Source organism: Nomascus leucogenys, chromosome 18 (genome assembly GCF_006542625.1).
Source record: "Nomascus leucogenys isolate Asia chromosome 18, Asia_NLE_v1, whole genome shotgun sequence".
NCBI classification, from domain to species: domain Eukaryota; kingdom Metazoa; phylum Chordata; class Mammalia; order Primates; family Hylobatidae; genus Nomascus; species Nomascus leucogenys.
In genome coordinates, this window is record NC_044398.1 from 56,990,882 (window position 1) to 57,003,744 (window position 12,863).

Genomic DNA, 12,863 nt, shown 5'->3' on the forward strand with positions numbered 1-12,863 from the left:
AGGCAGGAAGCAAAGGTGTAGGGAGTTGGGCTGGAAAATTAGAGTGGGTCTGCATTGTGAAAGGCCTCAGAAGCTCAAAGCTGGACAGAGGAGGCAAAGTGTGAGTAAAGAATGGGAAACTGAGGCCAGTTGTGCTGGCCAACACCTGTAATCCCAGCATTTTGGGAGGCCAAGGCAGGTGGATGGCTTGAGTCCAGGAGCTCAAGACCAGCCTGGGCAACCTGGCAAAACCCCATCTCTACAAAAAACACATAAAAATTATCTGGGCATGGTGACGCACACCTGTGGTCCCAGCTACTCGGGGGACTGAGGCTGGAGGATCAGTTGAACCTGGGAGGCAGGGTTGCAGGGAGCAGAGATCTCACCACTGCACTCCAGCCTGGGTGACAGTGCGGGACCCTGTCTCAGGGAGAAAAAAAAAAAAGAATGGGAAACTGGAATACAGCTAGAGTATGATCTGAGTGTGTAAAACACTTCATTATTACATCTTTTCTTGATGTTCTGAAAGTAAAAGTAATTCCACCTTCACCTTCCATTTCTCCCCCACCTCTTTACTATTCTGACCATAAAACTAGTACATCAAGTCCTAAGCGCGAGGGAGACTTACTATCAGTCCATCCACTATGTGAATAGGCCAATTTTCTGGACCATCAGTTTCTAATAGGACAGTTTAAGTGTCCAACATAATACATCCTTTTAAAGTCTTTACTATAGTGACTAGACACTCAAAAGTTTGGGTCTACTCTGATCCCAGGAGATACGTATTTTTAATAAGAAATCTTTTCCAGGCAGATGAGGAACTTACAATGAATAGAAATGTAATAGTATATATAATAATATAGTGATACTGCATGTATTTTAGAATTACAAATATGTTGTTTATTATATTTATATTTAAATATATATCATAAATGTATAGTATATATAAATATATATATAATTTGGAGACAAATTATATATTACACATATGCACTCATAAATAATACTATCAGGTTAGCTATAAAACACTGACTTTATATTTTTATTGTATGATAGGCCAGGAGTGGTGGCTCATGCCTGTAAACTCAGCAATTTAGGAAGCTAAGGCAGGCAGATCACTTGAGGTCAGGAGTTCAAGACCAGCCTGGCCAACATGGCAAAACCTCGTCCCCACTGAAAATACAAAAATTAGCTGGGCATAGTGGCACATGCCTGTAGTCCCAGCTCCTCGGGAGGCTGAGGCAGAAGAACTGCTTGAACCTGAGAGGCAGAGGTTGCAGGGAGCTGAGATCACCCCACTGCACTCCAGCCTGGGTGACAGAGAAAGACTCTGTCTCAAAGTCTCAAAGAAAACAAAACAAAACAAAACAAATATTTTATGATGCCAATAGTTGGGAATGGAGTACTCTGTTCACTTTAGTACTAAGCCTTGTATCAGGATGTGGAAACAAATAACCTTGTTCCACTAAACTTTTCATAGATTGAGGGAATTCTGCTTTCAAATGATACTCTTTTGTTATGTTTTAAACAAATTTCTGATGAAAAAATACCATAACCAAAATAATTTGATTCGCAGATTATGGACGATTGGCCAGGGTATGACTTGAACTTATTCACGTACCCACAGCACTATTACGGAGACTTGGAATATGTCCTCATCCCTCACGGCATCATTGTGGACAGGTGAGTGTGATTTCCTGTGTCAATCTTGGTCCTGCACTGGACTGGCCCACACTTGTGTGAATCCCACAATATACTTTAGGACCCTATTCCTGAGCTGCTTTTTATAGTGGTAGAGAGAACTTTTATATAGGGCAGTGAATTTGAAATAAAATGAATGTATGCTTAAACTGAATGGTTTACCTGGACATTTGTTCAGGCGGTATGGTAACATGGTAAGAAGGATATACATACATAAGCTATTATAAGTAACAGCCTCAAAATAACAATGTCCTAAGATGGCTTTTCCGTGGCATAGAAGTCCCACCCTCACAGAGGGGGGACAGTTCCGTGATCAAATAAACTTTGGAAATTTTGTATCTCCCATATTTTTGTCAAATCATTTGTTGACAAATCAAAACAAACATTAGCATATTAAAAATATGGAAATTCCAGCCAAAAGAAAAGAAGAACACAGAAAAGAAACCCGCTTGACTTTAACAATTAAACCAACCTTTTTTTGAGCAAAGGGAGACTTTGTACTCAGTTTACCTATTTATAACTCTCAGAAGGGATTTCCCTTAACACCAGTTTGGGAAGCTCCTAATTTAAACAAATTCTTGCATTTCTTACCTGAATTTTCTAATTTTAAATTAATTTAAAATCAGTCAGAACATGATTGACTCCTGGGTAGGGTTACCCTAAGCCGTTTCTTTGTACAAGAGAATCATCCAGTGAACTTGTTAAAATGCATATTCTTAAGCTTTGTGTCTAGAAATTTCAAATTGATATTCTAGGGTGGGGCCCAAGAATGTCCGTCTTCACCTTTAAAATAAATTTATAAGCCAGGGGCTATGGCATGTACCTGTAATCCAGGCTACTCCAGATGCTGAAGTGGAGGGATCACTTGAACCCAAAAATTTGAGACTAACCTGGGCTAGTCTCAATTAGTGAGATCTTGTCTCAAAAAAAAAAAAAATTAAGATGTAATTTACAGGGCTGGGTGCAGTGGCTCGTTCCTGTAATCCCAGCACTTTGGGAGGCTGAGGCAAGAGGACTGTTTGAGCCAGGAGTTTGAGACCAGCCTGGCCAATGTAGTGAGAACCTGTCTCTATAAAAAAATAAAAAACATTAGTCAGGCATAGTAGCACGGGCCTGTAGTCCCAGCTACTAGGGAGGCTAAGGCAAGAGGATCACTTGAGTCTGGGAGGTCAAGGCTGCAGTGAGCCATGATCACACCACTGCACTCTAGCCTGGGGAACAGAGCGAGACCTTGTCTCAAACACACACACACACACACACACACACACACACACACACACAAGATTAATTTATATACTACTGTACAAAATTCACCCATTGCAGGTGAACGACTAAATGATTTTTAGTAAATTTTTATGGTCAGGCAACCATCAGCACCATCCAGTTTTACATTTCCATCGTCCCCAAAAGTTTGTTTGCAGCCAATCCCTGCTCCCACTTCCAGCATCTTTCTCTAGAAATTTGTCTTTTCTGGCCATTTTGCGTAAGGAAATCGTACAATAGCTAATTATTGATTGACCAGTTGATGTACATTTGGATGTCCCATTTTTGGCTATTATGGAAATGCTTCTATAAACATTCACATATAAGTTTTGTGTGGACATATCTTTTCATTTCTCTTGGATGGATTTCTCAACGTGGAATTCTGGGTTTTCTGGTAAATGTAAGAAACTGCCAATTATTTTCCAAAGTGGCTGCACCTTGTTACATTGCCACCAGCAGCATATGAAGGTTTCAGTTTTTCCACATACTTGCCGACATTGAATATTGTCTGTCCTTTTGATTATAGCCATTCTTGTAGCTGTCTAATGGTATCTCATTGTGGTTTTAATTTGTATTTTCCTAATCATTAGTATACTTGTTAGCTATTCATATGTCTTCTTTGGAGAGAGGTCAAGTCTTTTGCCAATTTTTAGATTCAATTGTTCGTCTTATTGAACTGTAAGAGTGCTTTATATATTTTGGATAATAGTCCTTTATCACATATATGATTTGCAAATATTTACTCCCAGCCTATGGCTTGTCTTATTTTCTTACTGGTATCTTTTAAGAAGAATGCATATCCTGCTGTTGTGGGGTGAAGTATTGTATATGTATTAATTAGATCCAGTCAGTTGATGGTCCTCGGTTCAACTATATGCTCACTGATTCTCTGACTGTTAGATCTGTCAATTACTGATAGAGGGGATGTTAAAGTTTCCAGATAGTGCATTTGCCTGTTTCTCCTTGCAGTTCTATTAGGTTTTTGACACTTTGTTGTTAGGAGCATATATATTAGGAATTGTTATGTCTCTTTGGATAATTGACCTCCTTATTATTGTGTAATGATGCTCTTTATCCCTGCATATTCCTTAGTCAGAAGTCTGCTCTGTCTGAAATTAAAATAGCTACTCCAACTTTCTTTTGATTAATGTTAGCATGGCATGTCTTACTCCATCCCTTTAATCTATCTGTGTTTTTATATTTATATTTAAAGTGAGTTTTTTTTTTTTTTTTTGAGATAGAGTCTCACTCTGTCACCCAGGCTGGAGTGCAGTGGTGCAATCTCAGCTCACTGCAACCTCCAGCTCCTGGGTTCAAGCGATCCTCCTGCCTCAGCCTCCCAAGTAGCTGGGATTACAAGCATGTGCCACCATGCTTGGCTAATTTTTTGTATTTTTAGTACAGATGGGGTTTCACCATATTGGCCAGGATGGTCTTGATCTCCTGACCTGAAGGGATCTACCTGCCTCAGCCTCCCAAAGTGCTGGGATTATAGGTGTAAGCCATAAAGTGAGTTTCTTGTAGGCAATATACAGTTAAATCTTTTTTTAATCCACCTTGACAGTCTGTCTTTTAATTGCTATATTTAGACCATTCATATTTAAAATGAGTATTGATATAATCAGTTTAGTATCTACCATATTTATAACTATTCTTTATTCATTGCTGTTGTTTCCTTTTTTTGTCTTCCACTTTGTGAAATTCTACTTTTTTTTTTTTTTTTTTTTTGAGACAAGAGTTTCGCTTATCACCCAGACTGGAGTGCAATAGCACAGTCTGGGCTTACTGCAACCTCTGCCTCCTGGGTTCAAGTGATTCTCCTGCTTCAGCCTCCTGAGTAGCTGGGATTACAGGCGCACACCACCACGCCCGGCTAATTTTTGTATTTTTAGTAGAGATGGGGTTTCACCGTGTTGGCCAGGCTGATCTCGAACTCCTGATCTCAAGATATCTGCCCACTTCACTGTGTGACTTCTGATGTCTGTGAGGTTTATTTTTCTCTTGCTTTTATTTTTAAGCCTCACTTACTAGGAATCACCCTGTGTTTGAATAGCTTAGTGTTTGGCCTACAATTGGTTAGAAGTTGTGCCCAAACACATCAAGCCAGTAAGTCTTCCACTCTCTGCTGATCTGGGTGTGTGGGGACTTGAAAGTAGATTCAAATTTCCAACCATTTTCAAATCTTTCTGACGTTTACTTTCCCCTGAGCTTTCTTGTGCCTTCTCTGCACATGTACACAGCCTTCATTGTCCAGGGATGTGTGGGTGGCTTGAACTCACTCTGCTGTGCATATGTATAGCCTCTGGTCAACTGAGATTCATGAAGAACTTATTGTGTGCCTCTGTTCTATGACTGTCTAACCTCCTCCCTGGAACTTCCTATCAAATCCCCAGCCAGCCTGCCAGTGGGGACTGCTCAGCAGGGACTGCACCTCAGGATAATGGAGCCCTGCCACCAAGGTGACCATTTTAGCTTACAGTGTTCCAAATCAGGTGAGCTCCCTCTGGCAGTGCACCACCTTGGTGGAACTACCTGTTTGAACAACAGAGCTGGGGATGGGGGCTGGGGGGTAATAAGAGCATCCCCACACAAGAATGCCCCAGACTCATGCTGTTTCCACCCAGTGTTCAGTGTTTTCAGAATTAAATGCTTCTCAGTTTGTTGTATGTCTTTGGTTGATTTCCAGCATGATGAGATGGTTGTTTTTGGCAGTTTTGCTCAGTTTTATAGTTGCTTTTCTGGAGAGGGTATGTTCACCTCCTTACTTTATCATGTTGGAAACAAATGTTCCTTTTTTTTTTTTTTTTTTTTTTTGAGAAGGAACCTTGCTCCATCGCACAGGTTTGAGTGCAGTGGTGCAATCTCAGCTCATTGCAACCTCTGCCTCCTCGGTTCAAGCGATTCTCCTGCCTCAGCTTCCTGAGGAGCTGGGATTATAGGCACCCACCACCATGCCTGGCAAATTTTTGTATTTTTAGTAGAGACGGGGTTTCACCATGTTGGCCAGGCTGTTCTCAAACTCCTGACCTTAAGTGATCCGCCCGTCTTGGATGTCCCAAAGTGCTGGGATTACAGGTGTGAGCCACCGCTCTTGGCCCAAATGTTCCTTTTTAAGGAGCATGCCAGATATTCTGATGTACATTTTTTATGATCATGTGTCTTCTTTAGAATTCAGTAAATACTGCCAGGCATGGTGGCTCATGCCTGTAATCCCAGCACTTTGGGAAGCCGAGGTGGCCAGGTCACCTGAGGTCAGGACTTCGAGACCAGCCTGGCCAACATGGCAAAACCTCGTCTCTACTAAAAATACAAAAATTAGCTGAGCATAGTGGCGGGCGCCTGTAATCCCAGCTACTTGGGAGGCTGAGGCAGGAGAATCACTTGAACCCAGGAGGTGGAGGTTACAGTGAGCCAATATCGTGCCACTGCACTGCAGCCTGGGCAACAGAGTGAGGCTCCATCTTAAAAAAAAAGAAGTATGTTTTGAACACCTTGTGTTCAACCTTAACAAAGCTTTTCTATCTGTGGGTTTCTGTTTCCCAAGGTTTTCCCCACATTCCCCTGAGTAATCGAATATGTACAATACATCTTGCATTTTCATTAAAGCAACATAAATACTCAGAAGTAGTTGTGCCTTAATGTATCTTTTATCCTTCTTTCAGAATTGAGCGGCTGGCCAAGGATATTATGAAAGACATAGGATATAGTGACATCATGGTCCTGTGTGTGCTTAAAGGAGGTTACAAATTCTGTGCTGATCTCGTAGAACACCTTAAGAACATCAGCCGAAATTCAGATCGATTTGTCTCAATGAAGGTTGATTTCATCAGACTAAAAAGTTACAGGGTAAGTTATTACAAGTTCCGTTTTATGATATTTCATTTAACAATGCTTTAGGACAAAAGAATCAATAATGTTATGAAAATGAAGAATGCGATTTTTAAAAATGGAGATGAAAATGAAGGGTAATTTTTTTTTAATTTGCAAGAATACTGCAACCTAACATAAGAATTCAAATGATATTATTTAGGGTGTGGGGTGGGGACCTTCTCTCTATTTTCACATATATGGGAAGACTCTGCAGTAATGATTTGTGCTTTCTTTTATGGTGATAAAGTGAGTGGTTATATCCTGGTGCCCAGCCCCACAATTGAGTGTGGTCAGAGTGTGAACACTGATTTGTTGTTTCTACTCTGGATGTCACTGTGGGTCCTGGGGACCTGTGGGAGGGTGTCCAGCCCAGAGAGGAGTCTTAGTACTTGGGTGGCTGCAGTTGTGGCCTGGAAGTAAAGAAGGGAAGGCTATAGGAACAGCACATTGCCAAGTGTAAGGAGACAAGGCCAGGGAGCTCCAGCAGAAGGCCCCTCCACCAGTTTACTCCATTAATTCTGGCTTTCTGTGGGCACCACCGGGCAGAATTAATGGAATTATTCTCCAAAGATGTTTCCTAACCAGATGCAGTGGCTCATGCATATAATCCCAACACTTTGGGAGGCCAAGGCAGGAGGATCCCCTGAGGCCAGGAGTTCGAGACCAGCCTGGGCAACATAGTAAGACCCTGTCTATATACAAAAAGAAAATTTTTAAAATTAGCTGAGTGTGGTGGCATGTGCCTATGGTCCCAGGTACTCAAGAGGCTGAAGGGGGAGGATCACTTGAGCCCAGGAGACGGAGGCTGCAGTGAGCTATGATGGCACCACTGCACTCCAGCCTGGACGACAATGAAAGCCTTGCCAAAAAAAAAAAAAAAAAAAAAGCTGTTGTTTCCTTAGTCTCCCTCCTCCTCCCTCTATGATGTTAACTTCTTTGATGCTCTTTGATTTAATGCATAGTAAAACATTAAAAATAACTTACTAGGGTGAGGAGCTCTTGGAGTCAAACCATGAAAATATTCTCATTGACTAAACTAACTTGACACATTTTAATTCATGAATCACTCTTTGAATTGGCCTTCTATTGCTGTGTGGCAAACTCACCACAAACGTAGTGGCTTAAACCAACATACACATGTATTATCTTAAAGTTTCTGTAGATCAGAAATCTGAGCATTGGTGTAGCTGGGTTTTCAGCTCAGAACCTTACAGGGACAAAATCAATGTGTTAGTTGGGATCTTGGTATCATCTGAGGTTTTCAAGATCACTGACTGTTGGCGAAGCTCAGTTCCCATTTTCTTGTTGACTGTAGGCTGGAGTTGGTAGACTCTCCACTCCTGTGGGTTGTCCCCAGGTGTTTGCTTCAATTACCCCACAGGTCGTTCACAACACCATTAGCTGTTTGCTTCTTCAAGTCTGATGGAATAATCTTAGCCCTTCTTTTATAGCTCACCTGACTAGATCATGTTCACCCAGGTAACCTGCCTTTTGATGAACTCAAAGTCACCTGACTAGTCACCTAATCTTTGGTGCGAATTCCCACCACATTTACAAGTCTTATGCACACTCAAGTGGAGAGGATTATGCAGGGTATGTACACCAGGGGACAGTGGTCTTCAGGGCCACCAATCTGTCTTCCACATTCCTCTTGTGACTCTCAGTTGCCTCAGTTTTAGAGCAGCTGGAAATTAGTTCTTATTTCTTAAGATACTCTGTGTTTTCCTGATGACCTCTCAGGCCAGAGTGAAGCTGGTTTTTGAAGACATCTTAGCTCTAATTTCTTGGTTTTATCTTCTCCTGAGAATTTTTTCTCTCTTTAGATTATCTTCATTCTGGGTTAAATCCCTGTGCTTCCTTCTTACCAGATTTTTCTCATTCACTTGGCCCTGACCCTTATTATATTTGTCTCTGGTTAACAGCATTTTAAAAACCTGTTAACATTTTTTTTTAAATTAAAGTCAGGTTTATTGAGCCACCGTTGTACATGCAGTAACATCCATCCTTTTTAGAGTTCAGTGAATTTCAACAAATGTATACAATCATGTAAATCACCACAGTCGAGATACAGAACAGTTTCCTTAAAAACACAAAGAATATCCTTGTGTCCTTCATAGTCAACCTCCTGAAACCCCAAGCCCTGGAAACCACAGATAATGTTTTCTTTTCCTAAAGTTTTGCACTTTCCAGAATGTCTTACAGATGTAATCATATATCATGTAGCTTTAGTAAATCCATAAATCATAACATAATGCATTCATCCATATTGTGTATGTTGTTGATGAAAAGAGTCAAACTCTGTAAAATATTTCAACAGATTTATTCTGAGCCAAATATGAGTGACAAGTAGCCTGTGATACAGCCCTCAGGAGATCCTGAGAACATGCGTCCAAGGTGATCAGGGCACAACTTGGTTTTATACATTTTAGGGAGACAGAAGTCATCAGTGAATACATGTACAGTGTACGTTGGTTCGGTCTGGAAATGTGGGACAACTGGAAGTGGTGGCTTCCAGATCATGGGTAGATTAAAAGATTTTCTGATTGGCAATTGGTTGCAAGGGTTATCATCCATAGAAAGGAATGTCTGGGTAATGATAAGGGGTTGTGGAGGAGGCCAAGGGTTAATCATGCAGATGAAGCCTTCAGGTAGCAGGCTTCAGAGAGAATAGATTGTAAATGTTTCTTATCAGACCTAAGGGGTCTATTCTATCAGCAATTCCTAAAGGGAGGAGGACATCATGAGGCATGTCTGTCTGGCTTCTTCTTCCCATCATGGCCTGAAGGAGTTTTTCAGGTTAACTCTGGAATGCCCTTGGCTGAGAGGAGGGGTTCATTCCCCACAGTTGGGGGGCTTAGAATTTTATTTTTGGTTTACAGTATCAGTTCTTCTTCTTTTTTAGTGTCCAGTAGAATTTGATTATACAGATAGAGTGCAGTTTGTTAGTCCATTCATCAGCTAAAGGATATTTGGGTTGTTTCTGTTTTGAAGCAATTAGAAGTAAAGCTGCTATAAATATTCACATGCAGGTATTTGTGTGTACTTATGACTTCACTTCCCTTGAGTAAATATTTAGAGGCAAGATGGGAGGTCACATGATTAGTGTATATAATAAATTGCCTGGCCAGGTGCAGTGGCTCATGCCTGTAATCCTAGCACTTTGGCAGGCCGAGGCGGGCAGATCTCCTGAGGTCAGGAGCTCAAGATCAGCTTGGTCAACATGGTGAAACTCCATCTCTACTAAAAATACAAAAATTAGCCAGGTGTGGTGGCACATACCTGTAATCCCAGCTACTTGAGAGGCTGAGGCAGGAGAATCACTTGAACCTGGGAGGCAGAGGTTGCAGTGAGCTGAGATCATGGCACTGTACTCCAGCCTGGGCAACAGAATGAGACTCTATCTCAAAAAAAAAAAAAAAATTGCCAAACTCTTTTCCCAAAGGATTGAATCATTTTGAATTCCCACCAGCAATATGTGACAGTTCCTGTTACTACATATTTTCATTAGCACTTAGTATTATCAGTTTTTCCTTCTTTTTTTCTTGATTTTACCTGTTCTAATAGGTGATGATATCACATTGTGGTTTTAATTTGCATTTCCCTAATAATTATTTGAACATAGTTACATTTGTTGGTTTGCTATTCATATAGCTTTTTTGATGGTGTTTGTTCAACTACTTACCCATTTAAAAAATTGGGTTGTTTTCTTATTATTGTATTTGAGAGTTTTAAAAAATATATTGCCCATGAATTTTTTATTAGATATGTGTTTTGATATATTTTCCAGTCAGTGAGGTTTTTTTCATTTTGTTTTTCAAAGAGCATTATTAAAAATTTTTTTTAAGTCCAGTTAATCTAGCGTTTCCTTTTGTGGATCATGCTTTTGGTGTACCTAAGAAATCTGCCTAACTCAAGATCACAAAGATTTTCTTTTTTTAAAAAAAGAAGTTTCATAGTTTTAGATTTAAATTTAGGTCTATGAGACATGTCATGTTAGTTTTTTTACTATGATATAAGGTATGGATTGCGATTCCTTTTCTTTCCATTTTTGCATCAAGTGTTTGATTATTCCAGGATTATTTGCCAAAAAGACGATCCTTTTCCATGGAATTGCTTTCAATCTTTCGTTGAAAATCAGCTTACTTTATATGTGTATGTGGGTCTATTTCTGGACACTATCAGATCTGTTCATCTACATTGTCACTGCTTTGATTACTGTAACTTTATAATAACTCTGTAAATTAAGTAGTATGTGTCCTCCAACTTTGTTCTTTTTCAAACTGCCTTGGCTATTCTTGTTCTTTGTCTTTCCATATAAATTTTAATATCATGTAGCTGATTTCTACAAAATAACACATTAGAATTTTATCCAGATTGCTTTGAATCTATAGATCAATTTGGGGGGAATTGACATTGTAACACTATTTAGTCTTCCATTCCATGAACACAGTATATCTCCTAATTTATTTAGATCTTATTTCAGTGTTTTCTGGTTTTCAAGTGTCAGATCTTAGGCATATTTGGTTAGATATATACTTAAATATTTAATGATTTTGATCCTATTATATTCAGTAAGTTTTTCTTTGAATTTCAAGTTCCAATTATTTATGGGTAGTATTTAGAAATACTATTAATTTTGTATATTGAATCCTATGACTTATGAAACTCACTTACGAGTTCTAATAGCTTTTTTTATAGATTCTTTGGGTTTTCTATGAAGATAATAATTTCTTCTTTAAATAGAGATGATTTTGCTTCTTCCTTTATACTTACAGACCTTTTATTTCTTTTCATTGCATGATCGTGCCAGTTAGGACCTCCTATACACTCCTGAATAGGAATGGTAGGAGAAAACATCCTTGCCTTGTTTTCAATCAGTATAATACTCACTGTTGGTTTTTTGAAGATGTTTTTTATCAGGTTAAGGAAGCTCCTTCTATTCCTAGTTTTCCAAGAGGTTTTTTGGTATTTTCTTAAAAAATTATGAATGAATATCATCATTGCTTTTTCTAGATATGTTGATATGGTAAAATACATTGATTGGTTTTCTAATGTTGGACTATCTTGCCATTAATATAATGACATATTATCCTTTTCATATATTGCTGGATTCAACTTGCTAATTTTTTGAGGAATTTTGCATTTAAGTGCTTGGAGGATATTAAACCATAGTTTTTTGTTTTTGTTTTCTTGTAGTGCCTTTTTCTGATTCTGGTATCAGGCTTATAGTGGTCTCGTAAAATAAATTGGGATGTATTTTCTCCTCATCTTTTTTTCAGAAGAGTTTGTGTAGAATTAGTACTAATTCGTCTTTGGTATTTGGTAGAATTCACCAGTAAAACCATCTTGACATGGAGCTTTCTTTGTCAGATTTTTTTAATTGGAATTAAGTTTATTTGGTAGATATGGGAGTATTCAGGCTAATAGTTTTCTTGAGTGAACTTTAATAGTTTGTGTCTTTCAAGGCATTTGTCCATTTTATCTAAGTTTTTACATTTCTGGACATAAAGTTGTTTATAATATTCCCTTATCTTTAATGTCTGTAGTGATATTCTCTCTTTTATTCCTGATATTATTAAATTGTATCTTCTGTCTCTTTCCTTTTCTTCAGCAGTGTGCCTAAAGGTTTTTCAATTTTTTTATTCTTTCAAATAACCAATTTGTTGCTTCCTTGATTTTCTCTTTTGTGTTTATGTTTTCAGTTTCATTGATTTATGCTTTTATGTTATTTCCTTCCATTTGTTTTGGGGTTAATTTTCTTTTATTTTCCTAGTTTCATAAAATGAAAGTTGAGTTCATAGATTTGAGATTTTCTTATTTTCTAATACAAACATATAATGCTATAAGTTTTCCTTTAAGTACATCTTTAGCTACCTCTATACATTTTGATATATTGTGTTCATTTTCATTCAATTCAAACTATTTTCTAATTTCCTCTTTCACTCATTGGTTGTCTCATGTTGTTTAATTTTCAAGTATTTGGGGGATTTTCCATACATAATTCTTGTATTGTTTCTAGTTGAATTCTGTTGCAGAAACTATATTTGGTA

At 38.7% G+C, this 12,863-nt stretch overlaps 1 protein-coding gene across 3 annotated transcripts in view; it reads left to right on the forward strand.

The window, feature by feature from the left end:
* Nucleotides 1–12,863, forward strand: part of PRTFDC1 (phosphoribosyl transferase domain containing 1) — a 104,313-nt gene that overhangs the window by 9,111 nt on the left and 82,339 nt on the right. For all 3 annotated transcript variants that reach the window (XM_030798450.1, XM_030798451.1, XM_030798452.1), the window contains 2 exons: nt 1,556–1,662; nt 6,606–6,789. In XM_030798450.1, coding sequence (XP_030654310.1) covers nt 1,556–1,662; nt 6,606–6,789 — 291 coding nt within the window. The remainder of the gene's footprint in view (nt 1–1,555; nt 1,663–6,605; nt 6,790–12,863) is intronic.